At 35.9% G+C, this 26,355-nt stretch overlaps 1 protein-coding gene across 1 annotated transcript in view; it reads right to left on the reverse strand.

Moving 5' to 3' along the window:
- USH2A (usherin) overlaps nt 1–26,355 on the reverse strand; it is a 704,505-nt gene that overhangs the window by 290,633 nt on the left and 387,517 nt on the right. Inside the window, exon 37 of the mRNA XM_059145262.1 lies at nt 3,247–3,426. Coding sequence (XP_059001245.1) covers nt 3,247–3,426 — 180 coding nt within the window. The remainder of the gene's footprint in view (nt 1–3,246; nt 3,427–26,355) is intronic.

Genomic DNA, 26,355 nt, shown 5'->3' on the forward strand with positions numbered 1-26,355 from the left:
CTGGGATCATGACCTGAGCCAAAGGCAGAGGCTTTAACCCATGAGCCACCCAGGCGCCCCTGTTTGACTGGTTTTTTTTTTTTTTTTTTAATTTTTCCAGCTTTACTGAGGTATAAACTGCATTTCCATCATTATTCTTTCTCATCAGAAAAACAGAAACATCGAGAAAGGTGGTATCAAATAAGGCATTTCATAACCATTCTGTTCTACACTTAGCAAAATAACCACCATAGTGAGGGAATCAAAGAGCAGTGAGTTGGAGCAATTTGAGAGTATTTCTTATATCTGATGCCCTGTCCTCCTTACAGTCTGGGGTCCTTGTCACATGGGCATGACCACAGTATCCCTACACTGGACAACAGTGTGCAGAGAGGGTCAAATTCTCCATAGATGGTTACAATAGAAGGTTGCTCAGATAGAAGATGAGGCATGAACAGGCATGAACAATGAGAAGCTTACAATTTAAAACTCTTAATCAAGCTACCTGGACTGACTGACTGACTGATTCTTTCACTCACCGATTATTCATTATGCACCTATGATGCACCAGGTTCGGTCTAGGCACTGAAGATCAAAATGTGAATATGAAACAGTCCCTGCTGTGGGGGGGTCTTATAACCAGTGATTGTTGATAGTCCCATCAGACAGACCATTTCACTATAACGTGATTGTACTCTAGGACACCTAGGGGCCCTATCTCAGCCTCAGTTGGTAAAAGACAACTTTCTGAAGGACCTATTTCTAAGTTGAAACCTTAAAAATGAGTAGGACTTGGCCAGATCTAGGGGGTCAAGGCAGTTTTCCAGACCACATTTGATAGCAAACATTTGACCAAGAAAAAAATAGCATGTCTATTTTGCCTAAACCTTCTATTATTATATTTTTCAGCTATACTAAGAAGAAAACATAGCTAAGGGTATTATCATTACAAATCTTGCATAACCCAGCAGTGAGGGAGAGCAGGAATTCCACATCACCAAAAAAGAGACTTAATATTTGAATCAAGGAAACGGCAAAAAATGGTAACAATCCAAATATAATGGAAAAGTAAATAGCATACAGAACCTTCTCTCCCCATAAGTTGGTTCACTTCTGTACTTCGGTTCATTTATTATTCATTTCAGTACAAAGCACAGTTCACTGGACAAAGGCATGGAAGATTTCTTTAATAACTCTCAGTACTAATTTAATTCTACTTAAACACACATATTCTAGTGAATGCCACATGCTTTTCAGCATGATTTTATGTGTAAATCAGGATAATATGTTTTCAGATCATTAAGTAAAAGGAAGCATGAACTAAAACCTATTTAATCAATGAGGTGTCACCTTTAAACTGCCACAAGGTCATAAAAAAGATAATTTCAAAGCTATAAGTTTCCTAATTGTAATCAACAACAATCTAATGATGAAAAAAAAAGTATGTCTTAATGGCTATAATAAACTTGAGCAAATCAATGTCTTTGAAGACATTTTGCTTCCTCTTTCGGTGAAGGGCCATCTCCCAAATTCTGGATTTCTGAGTTTAGAAAGTGAATAATTACATCATGCCCAGAAAGTATGAGCCTGCAGAAGGCATGATAATGGCATGAATAAGCCTCCAGAGTAGACATAAAAGTAAATTCAGCAGTTGACTTCAGTTCAACTGTACGGCTGGAAAGAAAATTTTAGTTTCTTCCTGTTTGCATAATATTAACTCTTCTACTAACCACTGACAGATACAGGCACAGATTGTATATTGAGTTAGCATGAGAAGCTTGCTATGTTTAAGTGAATTGTATATATACATGCACCCAGAGATATTTACTCTAAATTACTAGGCATTCCTAAGTGCATGAACAATGAATTAAATTGGCCCTATTTTATGAATATGATGTAACTTGCTGTAAATTACAAACCATCTAAATCAGTATGAATGCCATAAAAGGAATCTATAACTCATTAAATTCCCACATATCCTGTTAAAAAGGTATTGCTATGTAATTTAAAAATCTCCATTAAGGCACTAATTACTATTTAATTTCTAAGTGTGAATAAAGGCTATTATATAAGGTATAGAGTCATTAAATGTTCTATCCTTTCCAGTATGTTGGGTTAAATTAAAAAATGGAGATATGAGTGCTTAAGGTTTCTTTTCTTGGTTTTGTTTTGTTTTGGTTTTTTGGTCTCAATTCTTAAACAAGCCCCTATCTAAATCCAATGTCCCTTTTTAAAAAAATTTTTTTTTTAATTATCGGTTTATGAAATGTGACAGTGAGTCCTTAAGCTCTAACTGTCTCTTCCAAGCATTTTTAAACAATGTGGCTTCTGCCATTTAGAGTTTCAGGTGTTTTGGTAAACATCTATTCATTAAGTCTTATAATGTCATGAAAGGTAGATAATAGTGAGTGGTTTTAATGATAGAGCAGGTATTAAATCCTTCCTTGGGAGAAGCGTTCTATACAAACCACAAATTAACTCTTCATTGTCCTCTGTGAGGAGGATTTTGCTGCGCTTAAACCCTTTGTGACCGCTTAAACCCTTTGTGACCGGAGCGGTATTTATCCAGTCCTGCTGCTTAATGACATAGCGACATTCTCCCTTAGTCCAGAGACACTGGTTTTTGAAGCTGAGCTACAGTCTGGTGTTTTAGAGTCCTTTGCCTTTTGTATTTTCAGAGAACAGACATTCCTGAACCCTCAGTTGAGAATCACGCTCTTATTATTTTGAGGCATGCTTTGTTCAAGGGCTGTCCTTAACAATCTAACAGGGAGCTTTCTTCTTAGCAGTTAGTCACATAATTGGTTAAAATAAGGGTGGAGGTGACTGCAGATCAATATAATAATTCTAAATAAGTTAAATCAGTTATTTATACAGATAGTTAAAATAAAAGTATCTGGATTTTACCTAGAAAGGGACACTACTGAACTCTAATCATTAGGGCATGGAAGTTAAAGGTGTTTTTCCAGTGGTGTGAGTAGCTTTCCCTTTCCATTTGCTGCACACACATGCAAAGCAAGAGATACCTATGTATGATATATACCCGTACATACACAGTGCAAGATGAAAACAGTCTCAATAGAACAAAAAAAAAATCAATAAAAGGGTCTCAGTCAAACAAAACAACAACCCAAACAACCAGAAATACAATTGAGCCTCTAAGTTAAAAAAAAAAAAATTAATTTTCACAATAATGAAGCACTCAGGGGAGACTTATAGTAGAGCAGTTATATAAATCTATGTAGCCAGCGTTGTTCATGGACTTACCCCCGGGTGGCATTGCCAGTGTTATGGGATCACTCATCAAGCTGCCTTGGCTATTTGAAGCATTCACTTGCACGGTATAGTTAGTAAAAGGAATCAGCCCCTCAATGAGTACCCAAACGTTGGTCTCTTCGCTGCGGTGCATGACTTGTGTGCCATTCAGAAGAGTGTAGTTATTAACTGCTGATAAAAAGGAAAATTTAAGAGTTCATTCATTCATCCATGATCAAAATAACTGAAATGTTATTTTAAGATGGCGTGCAGCTGTCCACAAGTATCGTGCGTGCAAGGACAACTCAGACACAGACACAGTAATTGATTCCATGATGGTTATTTACAATTGTTTGAGGGTTTTTCCCCCTCACCTCATCCTTGGATTTTTTTTTTTTTTAGATTATATTTATTTATTTGAGAAAGAGAAAACACATGAGTGGGGGAAGGAGCAGAGGGAGAGAGAGAGAGAATCCTCAAGCAGAGTCCCCCACCCTGAGCTCAGATCCAGACATGAGGCTTGATCCCAAGATCCTGGGATTGTGACCTGAGCAGAAGGCAAGATACTTAACTACCTAAGCCACCCGGGCACCCCCATTCTTGGATTTTATATGATATGCAGACTGAGGAAACCACATTCTTTCCCCGCAATCTAGAATGGTTCTGGATATAAATAGTATATTTATGAGGCAAATTTTTCAGAATATTGCTGAAATTTAGTAAAATTCAGTTATCATTATACCTTAAACACAGTAGTTGTTAACAATACTACTATTTACCTCAAATAGCCTTTTTTCTTTGCCAAAACACTTTTATTGTATGTCCCTTTAATTTCCCCCACACAGATTCTACAAACATAGGCAAATGAATAAAAAACACACATGGTGCCAGACTTTAAAGGGAAAGCATATTTGCAAGATTTCCAGATAATGATATAATATTTACTGGTTAAATGTGAAAAAATTAAAATATGGCCACATACCAATAATGATCTTACACTGTACGATAAACAGGATAGTTGTAATAGTTATCAAAAATACCATATTTTGGACATAGTTTTATAGCAGAATATGGTACAAAGAAAAGTACATGCATTTGATTGTTAGAAAGTTCTGCATTTGAGCCTGTCCTTTCCTTATCATTCTTGAGGAATGTGCTCTTTGCTAAGTTATTCAGTATGTCTGAGTCTCATGTTTTTCATCTGAGAGTGGGGAATGATAATACTTTGATTGCAGTGTTACTATGAAGATTAAACGAGATCATTTCTTTACATTACCCAGCATATAATAGGTATTCATCTACAACAACTAGGAAGTGTAACTGTTCTTGTTATAGTACAACTGATACATTACAAACAAAACATTTATAAACAAACTAATACATACAAAACAAACATTTACAACTAGCAAGTGATAAAGAATTCTACACTCTTTATTTTACTTCCTCTGTAGCAATTACTCTTCTATTACATTTTCCTTCTCTCCCACCCAACAATGTATATGAATCAAAACTCTAATATTTTTCAATGAACAAAACATTAATCACATCTGCTACCCCTAGGTCATTGTCCAATCATGTTATACATCAAACTCTATAATTAATAAAGAATCAAATGATGTGAAAGAGGATCTCACATCTAGTTTGAGCATTTTTGTGAAATGTGGGTAAGGCACACAAAAACTTTAAAAATACACAAAAAACTTTAAAAGATACTTGTAATAGTTTTGGGAAGAAAGATGGAGCTGAAAAAAAATTATTGCTGCAAAATACACAGGTGTAAGTTAAATGTTTCCCATGACCAGAAGAAATCCCTAGTGTCATGGAAGAATTTATTGCTCTGAACTTGAAATTGGCACAACGGAGTGGTGCCAAGGGAATAAATGTACTTAGGGGCTAAAACATGAGGATAATAATTTCTATTCAGTTTTAATAAAATAAGATAAAGATATGTTCACTGTTTAAGAATTGTTTTAAGTTCCTGAACTGAAAATAGACACCACAGATAGATCTATGTGGAGCACATACCAACAAGAAGTTCTGAAATCTGAAAAGTTGCCTTGGAAAGACATTTCCAAATGACACTTTATTAGCTCTCACAGGTTCTTTGTAACGAGTCAACCTGAATAGACAGATTATTGACTCCAACTGCATGCAGAGAGCAGGCTTTGCTAGGTTCTGATAACAATATGCTCAAGATGTACAAGACGTCGCTCCTGGACTCGAGAAACCTGGTTAAGATTTACTATGAATCCCTTGTAAACACTGTTGAAGAAAAATTACATTATCTGTATTTGAAGACCTCAAGTCCCATAATGTCTAACTCCTTGGAAAAATTTTCCGTTATAGCTGAAACAATTGCTGCTGTTGTCACATACCCAATTGTAAAATTTCAAAAAGGTCAGCTTTATCCTGCAAGACCCAGGTAGATGCCTAATTGCCTCTGAAGTAGTATAACAGCACATACCTTACAAAAAATTGAAGACTACAAAATAACGATGAGGATTCTAAAATTAAGCCAAGAGAATACGATTTTATAAAATTTCAAGCCAGGTGCAAATGTAAGAACAAGGAGTTAACATCTAAGATTACAGTATTGGTAAGAGTTTTTTTCCCCTTATATTTTGTTTGTTTCTGAAGCAAATTTCCAGCTATAAAACAAACAATTTTGCTATCTTTGAAAATGGCACGGCAGGGGCAAATATATTAAATACCACTCTATTCTAAGTTTCCCAGATAACATTAATACATGGTAATTATACAATTAGTTGTAACATTAAGTTCTAGTTATAGAACAATGATTACTCAGTAATTATAAGAAGTATATAATTACTCAATAATTATGAGAAGTATGCAATTACATAACCATTTTGTTCAGCTCAAAAAAGAACTTGTGTGTCTCCAGGAACCACACAGCTGAGTGAGTCCAGTGCTCCCTTACGCGCTCACATGCAACTCGTTCCTAACCCTGGAGCAACCGTCAGGATTTCAACCCTCGGTGAAGCTCACAAATCCCCAGATTTAAAACCAAAACCGGATCCACAGATTTTGTCTCTGTCTCCACTTTATTCTTCTCTTTCTTCCTTTGAACTGGACCAGTTTGAGTTCTGAGATCCTGGGGGAAAATTCTTAAAATGCAAGTCCTCAGATCCCCCCTCCCCCGCCACCCCGCCTCCCCACTTTTGAGAGGGTCTCGCTTTACTGCTTTCCACTGCATAAACTTTGTTTTCATTGGGCTGGAAAATGCAGCCCCTTTGGTTCAGCCTCAAGAATCAAGCTAGAAAATGCTAAAATGATAAGCATTTCCTATCACAGGTGACCATTTCTGTCTGGTCTCCCTTAGCACTGACCCTATTTGTAAGTATAAGTGAACGGTGAAGGCCCTGGAACCACAACTCGCTGTCACCCTGCCACCAGGCACTGAAGTCAAGTCCACCTCTTTGGGTGTGGTCTGCACCACTGGGCTTTAACCTGGGGGTCACATTAAGCACTCCGCAGATGAGGTCATCACACTACATCAGCCACCTACATCAGAATCACCTGGGAATACTTCATCAACATCCACAGAGCTGAGTTCCACTCCAGACCTATCAAATCAGACTGTTCGAAGGCAGGGCCCAGGGATCACTGGTGATTGTTCTTAAGCATGCAGAAAAACTCGTTTAAGATTATTTAATCTATGTTCAAGCTAGTCTTAAAGTAATGATCCAAATTCATCTCGTCTGTTTCCCAAAATACTTAGGTCACTTTTTTTTTTTTTAAAGATTTTTGTTTGTTTATTTATTTACTTGACAGAGAGAGAGAGGGATCACAAGTAGGCTGAGAGGCAGGTAGAGAGAGAGGCAGGGAAGCAGGCTCCCCTGCTGAGCAGGGAGCCCGATGTGAGGCTTGATCCCAGGACTCTGAGATCATGACCTGAGCCAAAGGCAGAGGCTTAACCACTGAGCCACCCAGGTGCCCCCTTAGGTCACTTTTGACATCCTTGTTGATGAAGCCTTTAGACTCTAGCTTTGGGCTATAAAATCTTTATTAGTGAAATAATGCATCTTCAGAACATATAAAGTGGATTCTTCAACCAGATCTACCTTTACAAACTAAAAAAATCTAGTAAATTATTTTATAAGAAATATTTAAGTATATATAAAAATAATTTTTAAAATGAGTAGTCATTTTGCACACCTGAGAAAAATCACTTCAGTATTTCTGATAAGTACTTCTCTCTCTCCCTTTCAGTCTCACCACTAAAGACACAGGGGAAGGAGAGATCCTTTGTATATTGTCCAACATCATGCATCACAAGCAAAAAACAACAAGTAGTTTTGGTTAGATTCCTAAAATTTTCAAATAAACTCCTAGATGCTTCCTCAGGACATTCCACATCCTAAAGGATTTTCTAAGAAGTTAAATCATTCAGGCCTACTTTTCTACTTTATTTTGAAGAAAAAAGTGTTAAATCGAGAAACAGCCAACATAAATCTATGCCCAACAGATCTTACTTGTAAAAAACATTTTCTTAGCTGCAGATATGAAATCTTACAAAAAAAATGTTAATAGCAATCATGCCCATTTTTTTAAGGCTAAAATCTTACATTTAATGTTATTTGTTGAATAGTAGGATATTTTCTATACAATTATTTTTTTAAGCAAAAACCAGAGTAAATAGACATGTATGATCCACGGAGGTGTAAATGATTGCTGTCTCAGGAATATCGTCCTATGGGGTTCTCCAGATTGATACAACATAAATGGGTATCCTTTCCAATTCTTGTTATAATCATTGTCACAAGAATTTTAATGCACCATATATTCCATAATTTTTTTTTTCCTCTGTGCTGTACTGCTCTGACCTTTTCAATATTCTATAATTTGACTGGCTGGCCATTTCGGTTCTTTCCTTTTTACAGCCTTATTAACTTGTGGGAAAGAGGTGAAATGAACAACCAATCAGAATACATAATATTGCAAAGGTCAGCGTAGTCTTGTACAGTATCATCACACATAGAAGACTGTATGCCAGGCATTAACATCCTGATATCTTATTCATGTGACAAAGATTGTAACAAGAACAGAAAATGGCACAACATGAATCCATTCTCATGACAAAGATTATAATGAGAAATGACAGCGAACAAACCAAACTGATTCTTGTTACCTTGTGAGGATTTTCCATGTCAGCCCTGGTCCTGCTTTAAGTTAGCCTTTTTCTGAATCCAATTACACCTGAAGGTAGGAAAGGTGTTAACTAATTTCCCCACTTCTTGCTGTAAAAAGAAAATGCGATATTTCCCTGATATTGAGGTCTCAATTTTAGTGTTGTTCGGCTCTGTCTCATTATCACAGAATTCTGCCGATCCCCAAATCAAAAGACATAGAATGACAAACCGCAGATCTGGGCAAAGTGGTGAGTAAGGTCTTTAATGTGAGCTAATAATTCTAGGTCACTCTATAGCTTGTATTAATATTTAAGTTACTTTTGTTTATTCTTTCTGAAGTTATTATTTCAAATTATTTTACCCAAAAGGCAAGTACATCCTCCAAACTCTGTTATGATCATAGATAGCATCTTGGCAGAGATCCGAATAGCACTGGGCATTTGTTCCTTTTTAAGTTAACATATGGTTAAAGGGACCTAGACCTGGCCTTAAATTGTTGCCAACATAGAAAATATTTATAGATGTATACCAATGTAGCTGTCTTCTCCACAGAACATTTTGAAAGAGAAAGAAATGGGTAACCTGTGAGCGACTCAGCGCCCTGGGAAGGATAGTGCTCTATTAATGCATCGTATTTCTTACCATTATTGTAATTACTCTAATGTGATTTTTAATTAGTTGTCATCTAGTAAAAGCTGTACTTCTCTGAAGCCTCTTAAGAGTGGTCACTCTGCTAGAATGACAATTGTAGTTCAGGGAATAAATCCAGAGAATGTTTCAACAACTCACCAAAAGATGCTTCAGAAACCTCTGTCCTGAGTCTTTGCTCGTGCAGGAACAAGAAGAGCTCTGTAAATACTGAGGATTTTTTGTTTTGTCTTGTTCTTTTTGTTTTAAAAACAATTTTATTTATTTATTTGACAGAGAAAGACACAGCGAGAGGGGGAACACAAGTAGGGAGAGTGGGAGAGGGAGAAGCAGGCTTCCCGGAAAGCAGGAAACCTGATGCAGGGTTCGATCCCAGAACCCTGGGATCACAACCTGAGTTGAAGGCAGAGGCCTAACAGGCCTAACAGCCACCCAGGCGCCCCTTTGTTTTTATTTTTAATGTGTGGGAAAGACTATCACTAATGTACAATTACTCTTCCAAATATTTAAAATGTCATTTTAAAAAGTCCTTTGGAGCATGGTTTCTTTTCATCAATTTTGTTTTATAAGCCATAGTCAGGTTTTCCTAAATGGATTTCATTTTATTAATATCAGAAAAGAACTATGTGTGTGCATGTGTGTGTGTATGTGCAGATAAATTTCTCAAGAGTAAGAGGTTTGTTATGATTGTGGTAACTTAGGGAAGTATGGTTCATTTTCATCAACTATCTCTGAAACTCTGAAAAGTCAGGGTTTTTTTGTTTGTTTGTTTTTTGGGTTTTTTTTTTTTTGTACTTTGATTAATATTTTCCCTAATTGGACAAAGTGTTAGTTTTCCAAATGAACAAACTATTGCCATCATCTCAATCAGCCAAGAGCTATTTGGGAAAATATGCTCCCATAGAAAGTGATTTGCAGCTTCCAGAGTAAATTTTGGACATGAATATGACTGACTGATTGACAGAAGCTGCTGTTTCCTTTTGGAATTCTAGCAGAACCTTACTAAATACATGGGCCATACTGAACTTCTAGTACTACTGTGATCAAATGCATAGTCAACAATCGTTATTGATCCCTGAGCACTTTATCACCAATTCTTAATGAAATGCTTACAATTTTCTTTTTAGTTACTTAGCTACATACACTTGAGATACATTCTCCATTAAAGGAGAACATCCATTTTGGGTGAGAATTATATCATCTTCTCTGGTGACTTCTGCCTGCTTTATCTTCTGCAGTCACATAGTTCTGTGTTCCCGTACTAGTTATCTACTGTCGTGTGATGACATTATCACAAGCTAAGCCGTTCAAAACAACATATATTTCTTATCTCATACTTCCTGTGAGCCAGGGGTCTGAGCATGCTTAACTGGGTCTTGTGCTCAGGATCTTTAAAGGTTGCAGTCAAGGTGCTGGCTGGGACCAAAGTGCCACTTCAAGGTTCTACTGGGGAAGGATCACCTCCAACTCAGGTAGTTTCTGACAGCATTCTGTTCTTTTCAGGCTACTGGAACTGCGTGTCTCAGTTTCCTGCAGGTTATTGGCCCTCAGTTGCTAGCTGGCTTTTGTGTAGAAATTGCCTCCATTTCTTTCTCATTGGTCTCCCCAACATGGCTGCCTGCTTTATTAAAGCCAGCAAGGGAGCTAGTCTCCCAGCAAGATGGATTACAATCTTATGGAATGTTGTCATAGAACTAACATCCTACCTTCTCTGCCATAGTCTTTTGGTTAGGGACAAGCCACAGGTTTAGGCCACATGCTAGGGCAATAGATTACCCAAGTGTTAGTACCAAGAGGTTGGGATAATCCTATGCTATTTTAGAGTCTGTGTGTTATGGTTTCCAAACTGTGGAAATGAATCACCTTGCTGAGAAGAGAATTAGGAATAAATGGTGTCCTTACAAAAGTTTATGCTTTATGGAGAAGAATGGATAAATTAGTATGACAGAATTACCTTTCTAAAATGCCTTCTAAAATGGAAGGAAAGTAGGAGAACAAAAATAATAGGATTAACAAGAACAGTTGAAAATCCTAGAGCAAATGTATAAAGGAAAAGGAACAAATTAATGACATTAATTTTGAAACCTCACAACAAAAGAAAGATATGGTACATTTATCCTCAACATAACATAGTTCCTAACTCTGCTCCTAGAGTAAGGAGTAAAAAACCAAGCAAAATCCTTGGAACTCTCACTAATCTTCTTCAATCTGAAGGGAAATGTACTGAGTAGAGTCCGTAGAAATAGGAAGAACGGCCATTCTACTGAACACTGTGTTGAGCTGGGGGAAGAAGCTGGTGTTACTAGGACTGAGAGATGTATGTGAATAAATGGAGTGGAGACTGCTACAGGAGACATTTGATGGGATTTCAGAGGAGACCGAGAAACTAGACCCCCCTAGAATTCAGCCCAATGAATTTATCCATATCTTTGAATTTTCTCCCATTTCCTCCTATCCCTACCCCAAGGTTACAGACAAGGACATTAATCATAACACCCAGTTCTCAAAGCTTAGGTTGAGGGAAGACTAACCACCACCAGAAAGGAAAAGAAATGGCCAGGTTCAGAACAAAAGCAAAGTCTTGACAGAGCTGCCCATACAAGGCAGAAGCAAAATAAATTTTAAGGGAAGAACATACTGAACACGCAGACATATAGCCAAAAGAAAAGAAAAGATCCCAACATAAAAAGACAAAATAATCACATGGTTGTGGGAGAGAAAAATGACACATATTCCCCATACCATGAAAAAGAATGTGGCGGAGCCAGAGAAACAAATTGAAAATTAGAAAAAAAAATCATTAAATACTTAATAAGGTTAGAAAAAGTAAGGAACACAATAGAAACAGATAAAATTTAAATCAATGGCATGATGGAAAGCCTTGAGATAATCATAATCAATGCATAAGAAAAAAAAATCGAGATAACAACAACAAATGAGAAGATGATAGATATATACAAAGAAAATGATAAGGAATATAATTAGGATTTTTTTTTTTAAATGAAAGGCTAGCTGGAGGTCACGTGGACACTGACCACAGGGCTGCCCATTAGATGCTTCCACCTGGGGACTACAAAACTGGATGGAATGCAGCTGACTCAAGTCAATCAGGGATTCCTCTAGATGTCTCTAGAATTGTTGAGAATGCAGAAGTAAGGCAGCATTGTCCAGTGCACTCCGGGAGTGCGGGAGGGTTAGGAGGGGGTGGGGGTGAGGGCAAGGCAGGGATATCTGGAGGCCAAGCTTGTCTGGGTCAAGCTATTTGTGGTCTCCACACAAGTCTTACTCACCAGCTTTCCTGACAACTTTTTTAAATGCTCAGTTCTCTTGTAATCATTCATTTTTGCCTTAATTAACCAGAATTGTTTCTGTTGTTTGTTACCAAAAAATCATTCATGAATTAAGAGAGGTTGGAAATGATGTTCTGCATTTGTTGACATGGGTTATTTATAGGGAATGGGGTTCATTGTCATTTTTCTATATTACATACATTTTAAGCTAGAGCACATAATTTTTAAAAATCAAAAGCATTATGAAAGAGTTAAATACACAAGGAAAATATACAAATTGGATTTAAATTTATAAATACATTATAATAAAACCAGGGATCCACAAACTACAGCCTATAGGTCAAATCTGGCCAGCTTCCTGCTTTTATAAATAAAGTTTTATTAGAACACAGACACTTATATTCTAGGTATTGTCATACTATAACTGTGCAACTGAGGAGTTATGGCATAGGCCCCAATGCCTGCAAGGTAGAAAACGTTTACTATCTGGCCCTTTAAAGTTTTACCTCTGCATTGAACAATTAAAGCAACTACCTCTTTAAAAATGTGCTGCCTTTCGGTACAAAGAGAGGCATTGCCAATTTCTAGATTGATTTTCTTGAGTAAACTCTTTTTAAAGAATGGAACAGTGCATGTGGAAAGAACACTGTATTGACAGGGTCCTATCTTATGCCACTGCACTGTTCTGTCATCAATGCTGTGAATATCTTTAATTATGCAGCAGTTATACATGCAAATTACTGGAGGGAGAAGAAGCAGGAAGAAAATCTGTTACAGACAGTCCCTAATTCCACATGCCCAAGAAGTTTGCAAGTGGAAATCCAAGTGCATGGCTTTGACTGAAGGGAGAGCTGTTCTGAAGGCTTAACAAGAGTAACTAAAGAATAATTAAAGACTCAGGATGAAAGAAGGATGGATTTGCTCTTTCAACTGCTTCTAAAGGGCTTCTTTTAAACTTTCAGACTTACGTGCCTTCCAGAGGTAATTTGCGAAAAAACACAAAACATCCTCTTTCGTACAGAGCTCAGTGAAGACAATTAAAAGGCTAAATGAGGCTAACATATTTGCTGAAAGAAGCAAATGTAGTGTTAATATTGCCTTGGAATTTATTTTAAGGAAATAATCAGATAATTGTACCAAATATTGCCTTATTCTAAGTATAAGAAAATGAGTTACAAAATGGTGTAATTGTGCCTTTGCAAAAATTTGGCTTAAGAACCAAGAACAGGTGGCTAGAGTCACAGGCAAGAGTACTATAATGTGGTACCATGAGTCCCCAAATAAGCATTCAATGTGTAAAGGATCATAAGATATAAATTTGTTTGTAAAGCAGAGAGAGTTTGATATATAAATGTTGCCCTCTTGAGCAACAACTTAATCAATTTTGCTCTCTAATTTAAAGTTGAACTGTTTTCCTCTTTTAAATCCCTCGATGGTGGCTTTCCAGCCTGGAAAATTATGGAAATGAAAAGAACCAGCTTGAATCCCTTCAAAGGCATTTTATTCACCTTAACTGTTTTCTTATTAACCTAGTTAGTGTGGTTAAGTTCTACAATAAATGAGTGAAAACATCTCTATCATGAGAAGTAGTTAATCACTGCCTAAGAATGCAGTTTGCAGCCACTAATTATATTAGTTTGTATTTTTTAAACAAAGAATGAAGTTATTATAAAGCTAACCTCATGTTAAGAAAAATACTGAAAAATTGGGACAGCTTATTAGCAACACTGTAGCTACATATTTTAAGTCTTGACCTTTTAATCTCTGCTCATTCTGCAGGCTTCTATCATCAGTATACAAATGAAAATTATTATCTGCTTTTTAAACATGTTCATAAGTCATAGGTGCCAATAAGAATAGTCAGTTCTTTGGGGGAGATGATCAGAAAGAAACTGGCTGAAAAAGCCAGCCTGGGGATCTCCAATCCATAATCAAATATCTAGATTGATTGTGTCACTTGCACTTGTATTGATTTCAATTGGAGTAGCTCACCCAAGGGAATAATAAAAATGTGGAATAAAACTGATTTATGAGAACAAAATAAATCCTTTTGTGAGTGGTAATGAATTGGTACTATTTAACCCTTTCAATCACAGAGTGAAAAAACTATTTATTTTTTAAGAATGCTGAGCTAGCCAAAAGAAGTCATATCAGAAATGCCAATACTGTCAAGTGCCATTACACTAAGTTGTAATGCTGAGAAAGAAATGGTGCTCTAAACTTGATGGAAGGAGTTATTTGACATACGACATACTTTTAGCTTTCCTTGGCCAACTTCTGTGTGTCATCACAAATGATGGACCTGGAGATCCAAAGTATTATGGAATCACTCAATAAATGTTTATTGTACTTATTTACATGATTTATAAGAGGGTTGAGAAGTTAAGAGCAAAACATGGTAGCTCAATAGCTACATTCAATTTCTTCTGTTAATGTAGATGCTCATTACTTTCCTCTAAATTTTCTATGTATCAGTTAAATCAAGGGTTGTCTCAAGGATAAAAGGAATATCCAGGGGAGACAGCTTTCAGCATGATTGGGGCACATACGGATATTTGCCTTAGAAAATATTAAAGGACTTAAAAAAAGAAAATGAGATGTTTTTTGCAAATACCCAGAGCAACTGTTTGATTGCCAATTCAGCCAACCAGCCAACGAGTTGATTTTATGAGGAAAAACATCAGTTACTTGACGTTCTCTGAAATCCAGTAGACAATATGTTCCCTATAGTCTGGCATTGACTTAACTTTTCACTTTTTACAAAATATGCTTACATCTTTTGCACATGTTCTGAGCCCAAGCGCTCACAGGCAAAGGCCACTATCCATCTGTGGCTACTGAGCACTCAAAACATGGCTAATGTGTCTGGGGAACTGAGTTTCTAATTTTATTAATTTTAGTTCAGTTAAATTAAAAACTGTTAGGTGATTTAGTTATTAGAAAAATTTTAAATTATGTTGGTATGGGAATCTACTTTTTAAATTGAAACTGTTTTGAAAACTAAATATAGATCAAATATTTCGGATCAAGAAGGAAGCATCCTTGAAGTGTAAAATATACACATAAACTTATTATAAAAAAAAGAACATGCAATCTCATTATTAAGATTGACAATATTTTGGGTACATTCATTCAAATAAGATACATACTAAGTTAATTTCTGCTATTCCTTTTTTTTTTTACATGTATTAAAAATTCAAAATTACATGTGTAGCTCGCTTTGTATGCCTATTTGACAACCCTATTGTGATATGCTAAAGGGAAAACAAGAATGCACACTTAAAATGTAGGTGCATTTTCATCTTAAATTGATGGAAGGAAACTTTGTTCCAAGATCTGCCTACATATATATATTCAGACAAAATGAAGGTGAAACTCTTATTCATAGAATGCACAGATTTTTTTACATACATTGTGTTTAATTCATAGTCCTGAGGAAGCTAATTCCAGAACTACGTGGAAGGGATTGCCGTAAGGAGTGAGTTGATTTGTTGTCAGTTCTGTCAACATGGCTTGTACTGTCATGGTGTTTAATGAAAGTATATAAAGGTAACTTTATTTATCCTCTCTGGCATAAAAAGGCTTTTAAAAAAATTAATACATTTTACTATTTACAATGAAGCATAATTTAATTCAGTTTGATGGTACCATAATTATTATAGCATAATAATTTTTCCAATATGGTAACTTTTGCACATCTGCCATACAGAGTAAATCATTAGACAGGAAACAGAGAGAACAAATCAAAAAAGATATTAAGAAACTCTATTATCATAAAGGAATAAATTATTAGGGAAAAGGGAAAGTGAATCACTTTAAGTTTAAGGGATTCAAGTAAAATCAAGAAGATAATAAAGAGTAATTGCAAACGGTTGGGCATTTGAAAGAAGTCCAGGCCCAAGATGTTTAACTCCCCATACTTAATGAAGTCAAGTCTTCTGTTCCCAAGTTCACTTGAGATTTGGAGTTTTAGGGTCTATTGTCTCCTAAAGTCTTCTAATAGTTTTGCTGTAAGATGAGATACATGCTACAAACTACCTCTTTTTTTTTCTCTTGCCTTCATTCATTCCTTCTTTGTCTGATTATAAAAGAAATCTATGTTTATTATAAATTTTAAGACTACATCAGACACTATGAAGAGAAAAACTAAAATTACCGAAAATTTCAAGATAATCATTGTCACCTTGTTAATGTTTTGGTGTATTTTGGTATGCATCCTTCCATATTTTTACATACACTCACACATATAAATATATTACTACATTTTACTCTTCTAGAATTTTATAATATTATAAACTGCAATACACTGCAATACTGCATATTTATCAATAAATGCACATCTGCATACACTTTAAAATGAATTCACCACAATGTGGTTAATCCACATAGCTCAACATTTAGGAACACCCCTTTTGAGTTTTGTTATGTAAATAAACTTTGCCAGGAACATGACTTTACAGATTTTTTTGTGTGCCTATCTAATTATTTCTATTTAACAATTCCAAAAAAGGGAACTGCTGGTTTTCTCAATTGGTACAAATGGATACAAATATGTTAAACCTTTTATATTTGCTTGACAAGCTTATTTTAATTTTCTCAAAGGAATTTCTGGAAACAAAAAATTAGTCAAAGTTTGGTTGTGGTTTATGTGAAATCATCATGCTGTATGGGTTACACATGTGACTGGAACTTAAATTAAAAAAACCTTTTTGTTCAAAGTAAAAGCATCCATCTTGTCTATAAATGTGTTATAGTCTTCTAAATTCACATAATTGAATGGGCTAGACTCAAAGAATGTTCCATAAGTATAAGGACCTCTGTATTTTCTTACTTACTTACTTCTAGTCTTACTAGAGCTGGAAAAATGAACTCAGAGATTTATAAATGCTTTCAAATGGTATTGGTGAAAATGGCATATTTTAAGACATAAATGTGATACCAGTAATGATTCTTTTAATATTACATTAAAGGGCGCCTGGATGGCTCAGTGGGTTAAGCTGCTGCCTTCAGCTCAGGTCATGATCTCAGAGTCCTGGGATCGAGTCCCGCATCGGGCTCTCTGCTCGGCAGAGAGCCTGCTTCCCTCTCCCTCTGCCTGCCTCTCCATCTACTTATGATTTCTCTCTGTCAAATAAATAAATAAAATATTTAAAAAAAAAATAATATTACATTAAAAATAAATAAGCACAATCACAAAAAAATAAATCCCCCCCAAAAGTAAAATACCTGGATATAACCCTAATAAGAAATTTTTTTTTATGAAAAAAAAAAAAAAAAGACAGGGTTTTATTGTGAGATATAAAATACCTAAATAAATGAAATTATAACACATTTCTGGATGAGAACTACTAAAAGATATAAATTTCTCATGAATTAATTTATAAAAAAATGAGCCTGTTAAAAATATCAGTGGCATTTTTTCAACTCAATTTAGTGTTCATTTGGAAAAAATATATGTGTAAGAATTAAGACCTTTTAACAAAAATGAGTAATAAGCTGCAGGGAGAAGATGGGAACTGTATCTATAAGATGCAAAGGTATTTTCTAAATATCTAAAATACTGAAAGAAGGAAGATTAAATTGTCATAATGATGATTCGAAGAGAAACAGAGAAATGAAAGACGGGATAAATAGCCCAGAAATTAGCATCATCACACCTATGAATTTAAATCTCTGATAAATTAAAAAAAAAATAAACAACATAATATTTTAACACTGGATAGAGAAAAAATATTTTTATAAAAATAAGCAGAGATTTCATTATCAAAAATATAAGACACTATTTCCTGTCTCTTTAATCACATTTATTTTAGAGAGAAAGTGTGAGAGCAAAAGTAGGGAGAGGGGCAACGAAAGAGGGAAAGAATTTCAAGTGGATTCCAAATTGAGTGCAGCCCTATGTGGGGCTTGATCCCACAACCCTGAGATCATGACCTGAGCTGAAATCAAGAGATGGATGCCCAACTGAGCAAACCACCCAGGTGCCCCTAAAATACATTAAATACACCAAAAAGACAAACTGACATTCTAATGACTAATAATTACTATTCTTAATATTAAAGCTTCCACAAATAAAAATGAATTTAAAAACATCTAAAATCTCTTGAATAAAGTGTGTGAACAAATAAGAAAGCTAAACAAACAATAATAAGCATATGGAATATGCTTGATCTCAATAGGAATAAAAGAAATGCAAATTAAAGCAACCTATCATGGTTACCAAATTAGTATAATTACAGAAAGATAAACATATTTGTATACCTCTAGTGGACATGTAAATTGTTATGATATTTTTAAGACTTTATTTATTTGAGAGAGAGAGAGAGAGAGAGCACAAGCACAGGGAGCAGCAGAGGCAGAGAGAGAAGCAGGCTCGCCTTTGAGTAGGGAGCTAGACATGGAGCTGGATCCCAGGACTCTAAGGTCATGATCTGAGCTTAAGGCAGATGCTTAACTGACTGAACCACCCAGGTGTCCCAATAGGATTTTTCTTGAAAGCGTTTTTTTAACGCCTATCAAGAGTCTTAAAAAAATATTATCAGGGGCGCCAGGGTGGCTCAGTGGTTCAAAGCCTCTGCCTTCAGCTCAGGTCATGGTCTCAGGGTCCTGGGATTGGGACTGCATCAGGCTCTCAGCAGAGAGCCTGCTTCCTCCCCCGCCACCCCCGCCTGCCTCTCTGTCTACTTGTGATCTCTGTCAAATAAATAAATAAAAATCTTAAAAAACAATAGCCAAAAATAATAAAATCTTAGTGACATACCCTTTTACTTTAATGTTTTTTAAAGTTTGCAATTTTATACTCATGTGATTATTTGTGAATTTTTCTCTCTCCTTGTAAACCCACAACCCCTTTCAGTGCAGGACCTTGTCTCCTTAGTTCACACTATAACCTAGTACCTATCATAATTCCTGTCTTGCTCCATAAAAACTAGATACGTGTTTGTGGCATGAACAAATCAATGAATGAATGAACAAACATGCAAATTTAATTCTAGGATTTCAGATACGTGCTCCTCAGATATAAGTCCTTTTGTTATTTCCCGAGAGGAGTATGACTCGAAAAAAATAAAAGGAAGATTTACATGCAACCTCATTTATAAACAAAGAAAGAAAATTCTCAGAGAACTGTATAAACTTGTTGTACTTCCTTAAATAGTCTGCTAGCAACCTTAGATTCTGTTTTTTGGGTTGTGTGAAGTAACTCATTGAGCTAATAACTTCATGCAAAAAGTTGGGAAATATTAGTTCTCACTGGGCTATTCTTAGTATACAGCATGATGATTTCAGAGTCACCTAAGAATACTTTCTAAAGAGCCAAACATAAGGTTTGTGATCCTTGTAACATTCTAACCCATCATCATCAAACAGGTCCATCCTGTGATCCACCTCACAGAAGCAGCTCAGCTGCAAGACTCTGTCTTAGGGGCTGGTCTGGCAGGTTGAGATTTTTTTTCTGTTTCTTTATACAGTCCACTCTTCCATTTCCTCCTAATATTAATTGATACTGACACTTATCTATCAACAGCCTCTTTATTCAATATCCAGGTAACTAGGTATAATGGGTATATTTTCAGTTTAGAAATAGCTGAAGCCAACTCTAATCGTGCAATTTATTCAACAAACACTAAAAACTTGCAATGACAAAAAGCATACAAAACCCCAAAGCTGACGGGTGTTTTAGGAGTATACAATATCACCTCAAAACATTACATATCTGTTCCATGGCTGGAGTCATCCGGAGAACCTCACTGTGTGTACTAGAAATTCCCAAATCAGACATGGGTGTGAGTTCAAAAATGGTTTGGGCACTTCTACATGCTTTGAAGCCTCCCATTTGATTTAAAACAAAAACAAAATCCACTCAAAAGTCTTTCACAAACCAAAGTAAAATATTTTTTGGGGGGGTGATATCTGCTGATGAACAGTCTCTCCTTTTACGAGGTAGCAGAATGGAGGGACTCCTACGCAGAGATGCTCCAACACAGTTTAAAACAGGAGCTTCTGTGGTGAGAGCAGAGAACCAGCACCCTCTGGTTCTCTCCTGCCTCTGTGGACTCCAGTCCCCGCCACTGTGCAGCCCAGGGCTGGGATTTGCCTTTTTCATCATTACGTCGCCGCTTCAACAGACACAACAGCATAGAGTTTGCACTTGTTCATTATGTCAAGAAAATAGCCAATTAGATATGAGACACAAATTCAATAAGCTGCTGTGTGAGTGTTGAGAGCAGATGAGTTAAGTAATTTTGATAAATTAATGCTTAACTCCATTCTTGTGGAAGAATATCTCCTAATTACATATTTCTATAGCTTTATTGGCCATGACATGATATACAATCAGAGGTGTCAATATGTTCAGGGGGTACATATTCTATAGCCACACGTTTGAAATGACATACATCTTATTATTGCCCATTCATATTTTCACCAACAAAACAGCAATGATTTTATCTCTGAGTAAAATATGTTTTCATTTCTCATGTGTTTCTATTTGTGTGCATTCACATCTCTAGAAATGTGTTGGAACTTTATGCAAAAGTATATTAGCAGGGATTTCTTTTCTGCAAAAGAGAAATCTGCTTCCCAAAGAAATAGGGAGAAAGTAATTTTCTCTGTTTTCCCTGTGTTCTTACTGGTCTTCACATTAATTCTTGCTTTGAGCACCAGCTTTTTCCATAGCTGTCATTCCTAATATATCTGGTGTTGATTTTAAGACATTTAAAATGGTCAGGGAGAGAGGTCCCCAGCTATGGTCGATAGCTAAAGAACTCCCTAACATGACACTCATTTAATTTCTTCTGTGTCTCTCAAAGAAATTGTATGGTCAATAATCATCTAATGTGAAAAAAGCCATAGTATAATGCCTTTCATGTGTCTGTGCTTCGTGAGTATTTATGTAGGAAATACCAGTACCTGCTACTTTAGACTTTCACTGAGTTTCAATTTTCATGTATTGGGTATTTATTTAATAAAATGGGCTATAGCCATCTTCCCCTTGACCCTTCCTTCTGGAAATATGGGGAAGCAGGTAAGCGGTCCTGCAAAGAAGAGGACCAACCACTGGCCACATTCATCTGCTTATTCAGCGACGAGGCAGACATTATGTTCCCTTGGCTCCGCCGCTGTTCTCTTCCTCCCACAAAATACACTTTATAAGATCTCAGGCGAGCTCACTCCTGCTGCCTGACCCTCTAACTCATTACGGGGAAATGAATTCAAATTGCTTGAAAAGAAGCTGCCTCTTTTATCTTCCCACTGACTGACAAGCAACTACAAAGTTCTCCGACGGGATTCCAAGTTACAAGCTGCACTGCATCATTGCGGCCGTTCCCCCACTGGCGGGTTTTCCCAGAGGGCGGCGTGTCAGAGATACTGCATTGCTTGCAAGCACAGCTCGGAAAGTGCACATTTCCCTCCACACTAAAAACCCGACATCAGGGACTATAAAACAAAGCTGTCCCTTTCCTAACAGCATTAGCCTTCCTGCAGACTCCTTGGAAGTCTGAGGGTTTCCCACATATAATTATTTTCCTTACCTTCCCAAGAAAACAAATGCTTCTCTGTCTCCCCACCCCTTGTAATTTTTTTAAAACACTTTATTCTGGGAAGAAAGGCATTCAGAGAATCAGACGGTGTGCTAAAATCTCTGACTTTCTCTAGGTAACCTTGAAAGATGGACTGCGTCTTCGTGGTTATTTGAGATTTTTCTTTTCTTTTCTTTTTTTTTAAGAGATTAATAGTGTTTGAATGTACTGACAATCTAAAGCACTATTTCTGGTGACCGGCAACTCCTGGAGAAGGTAAGCCTATTCTGGGTGCTGGTATTTTAAGGTGGTTAAAAATATGCATCATCTGGTTTAAACCCAACAGTACTTGGTTCACTCGAGAAGTTTTGGTTCCTCTTTACTTGTTTTTGTTTCTAGCTGGGAATATATGCTCAGAGGCAAACTACTTGACACTGATAGTGAAATGAGATACTGACCCCATTTATAAAAGGAAAAAAAATTATGCTCAGAGAACAATGAATGGGGGGGCAATCATATTTATACTTCTCTAGTTTTTCCACATAGAAAGATCTTATTCTGTCTTTAAATTACCCCCTACCCTCAATTCCAGATGTTACCAGGGAGGGAAAATTTCAGGCCCCTGCTCTCTACCCTCTAACTTCAGCAACTCAGTATCTTCCACTCCTCAGTCCTTCCCTAACATGGTCTTTATGGTCTCAGTCACACAGAGTCCCATTTGCGCCTCTGACCAAACCTATTTCATTTCCTTATTTATTTTGCACTATATCCTCAGTAGTTTTGCTTGTGTGATGACCACTGACAACTACCCGAGAAAGAAACCCAGGCAAAACATGAGCAGCAAAACTGAACATTATACACGATAATCCGTGAAATTTACATCAAGCCCTTTTATCCTCCTCCAGGCTTCTAGCTTAGGGCTTCTGACTCACCTCCTGATCTCTTCCTTCCTGGCAGAACCAGCTGTGATTATTCCAAAGGACTATGCTTTGGAATCCTCTGCTTTTATTAGTTCATTTTTAAGAAATTTATTGCAAAAATAATAATTATGTATTATAAAGAATTTTAAAACAAGTAAGTAAAAAAGGGAAAAAGGAAGATTAAACCACCCAGAGATAACACCCGTGTGTGTTTGTGTGCGCGTGTATGGGTGTGGTATTATTTCCAAATTTCCATTTCCCTTTTTAAAAAGTCTTCAAAACTAATTATGTTTTTTTTTTCAGAGCCATCTGTTCTTTCAAGCCAAAAAAAAAAAAAAAGGCAAGCACCTGAGTAATGCTCATTTCATTATTTGCTCTCCTTCTTCCTTCTTCCCTTTCTTTCTCTTGTTCTTTCTTTCCTTCTTCCCCTCCTCATGCACTCCTTCCTCCCTCCCGAGCCCTCCCTTCCTCCCTTCCCTAACCTTTTCTTCCACTCTTTCTTTTTAAGATTCCTTCCTGGTTGAAAATATCCACCTGGGGAAAAAAAAAAATCTCCTAAAACCTATTCTTTGTATGTTTCTATACCGAGGGGGGGAAAATTTTCAGGAATCAATAGAATGACTCAATTTTAACAGCATGCATGTATCAAATCTATTTATCTATTATTCCTAAAATGGTATTTCCCTTTGCTAATGCTGAAGGGTCATTTTCATGACCCCACCACCGGGCCGTGTAATCCACATTCTCTCTTTCTCAAATACTTCTATTCCATGCCACAACACTAAATAGAGGATTAGGAGAAGGAGGCACTTAAGAGACAAAAACTAAGTTGCCATTCAGGTTTTCAGGGCAGGTGAGAGTTAACAGTGCACAAAGGACTCAGCAATTAGCACACCCTGGTGCTTTGCCTTAGAAACTGAGACACAAAACAATCTGTCACGTTATCAAGCAAGGAAGATCACTTCCAGATTCATTCAAAAGTGAGGATAATGAAGAATTAAACTACTCACAGAGGGCTCTGCAATAACTGCTTAAGATAAAGAGCAGGACATGGTATTGTCTGTTAAGAATAGGAACAGTGTAACGAATCTAAAGAATGTAGTTTAGTAGTAGAGGCAGGCGTCTGGGAAGATACTCTACAGGACCTCAGATTTTTTCTTTTTTTCCCTCTTTTCCTTCTGAACCATTAGAGTTTTACAGTATCTGTAGTTGAAAATCTTTTTGAAACTTTGTAAAATAAATATATAAACATACATTCTCATCGCATGTTATTTTCACCTACCAGTTAGAACAAAAAATTTATAATTTTAAAAACAGTGTCACATAAACTATATTTCTACTACTGTGCTGTCAGTCATTTTCATTTTTCTTCCTCAATTTACACACCTCTTCTATTTTAAAAGAATCCCACACTCAATATGTTTCATAAGGAACTTTTATAGTTCATTATAAATGAAATTTTTAGTTAATTTATATATGTGAAGAGAAAAAAAAATCCTGAAGATGTTGTAAACTGATGTGTGGGAGTTCACTGTTCACTTGTGCGAGGTGAATGAGGCACTCTTGAGAGCCACTGAGCGAAGTATTTATTCGAGGTCAGTAAATGGCATGTATAGACCCTAGAATAATCTAATTTGCATCCTATGTTCCTCATAATTGAATGGACGTCTCAAATCAGGTAGACTCCCACTGAACTAAGTGCTAATCCTCACTTTTATGGTCGACATTAAGAAAAGGCAGAAAATACATTCTAATGCATCCCAGAGTGGATTGGGCAATCTGTTAATTTTTGCCATTTACATTTGTTTGTGCTTGTTCTGTCATTCTCTCATTAAATCCTCAAACTCAAGTTCTAATCCATCATGGAAGCAAAGCGTACCCAATATTTCCAAAATTTTCCCCCAGTTATCTCTACTCCACTGTTACACCAACATCTGGGTTTTTCTCTTGCCTTATGCACTTGAGAACAATTTGACTAGTTTGTCTGTCTTCTTTATTTTTTGCAAAATCTCTGGGAGAAGAAACCCTTTATGTCCAATCTTTGGTGCCATTTTATAGACTTCATATTTGATTTATTAAAAACTAGTTGATAGTCTAATTAATCAGGTTACCATTTTCCACCTGGTAAAATTTCTGTGCTTTAGGGAAAATGACAAAAAATCCTAGTAACAAAATAGGCACATATGCTTGTTGCAAGTTGGTGAAAGATCACCCACTAGATATAAATATTTTAAAGTGAATATTAGAAAGCTTTCTTTAGAAAGCTTTCTAAAGAGAGGTATCTCAGGGTAAATGGCAAGTATCATTTTAAAAAGCAGTTATTATAAATTAATTATTCATATACGTGTATAATTTATATATAAATATTTACAAGTATATAAAATTTAAAATAATTCATAAGTATATAAAATTTAAAATAATCCATACATATATAAAATTGCATATAATTAAAAATATTAGGAAAGAAATTTAACAAATATGTAGAAGACCTATATGAAGAAGACTTTAAGCCTCAATGAGAGACACAGAAGACGAAGACGAATAGAAAGTATAAACCTATTATTGATTAGAAAAGCCCAACATCATAGAAATATTGATTCTACCTAAGTTAACCTATAAATTCAATCTTGTCTTTATAAAAATAGCATCAGGACTTCTGGGGGGAAGTAGCAACTTAACGATACTGCTTGAAAGATAATAAATAAGGAAAACAGGTAGGAGAGTTCTTTAAAATAAAAGTAATGAGGGAGATTAGGTCTACCAGACATTCAAATACATTCTAGAGTGCTAATAAATAAAATACTACAGTAACATAAATAAAGTACAGACCTATACAGATATATTTATAGATAAATATGGAAATTTAGGACTTTTTAAAGATGGCAACTCAAACCAGAGGGGACTTTGGATTATTTAATAAATGGTTTTGAGACAGTGGGCTATTTTTTGGGGGAAAAAGTTTTTATCTGTACACTACATACTATATCTATATAGATTCCAAGTAGATTGAATATAAATGTATATAAAAAGAAAGCATTAAGTGCTGGAAATACAATGCAAAAGGGACAAACTGCTGCTCACATAACAGATTTTGTTAATATATAAAGAGCTTCTAAATCTCAATAAGAAATGGACAAATGATACAAATAGAAAAGTCATCAAAAAAGAAATACAAAAGGTTTTTAACATGCAGATAAGTTCAGATTAACTCCCAATAAGAGAAATGCACACTGAAGATACCAGTTTTAACATAATCCAACTGGCAACATGCTCAGATGATATGAGTGTAGAGATACAGGTACTCTCTCACTGGTTTCCCAGGAGAGCAGAAATTGTATGGCCTCTAAAGAGTGAAAGTTGAGGCTACCTTACAAAGTTACAAAAGCACATTTCCCTTGGCCTAAAGATCATTTCAAGGAATTTATCATTCTAATATACCTGCAAACGTGTGAAATGTCATACCTATATCTTTATTCATAGAGGCATTCATTGAAATTGCAAAAGATTGGAAACCACTGAAATGCTCCTATATAGGGAATCGGTTAAATCAACGAGGATATAATCTATACAATTGATACTATGAAGCTGTATG

The sequence above is a fragment of the Mustela lutreola genome, chromosome 14 (assembly GCF_030435805.1).
Source record: "Mustela lutreola isolate mMusLut2 chromosome 14, mMusLut2.pri, whole genome shotgun sequence".
NCBI classification, from domain to species: domain Eukaryota; kingdom Metazoa; phylum Chordata; class Mammalia; order Carnivora; family Mustelidae; genus Mustela; species Mustela lutreola.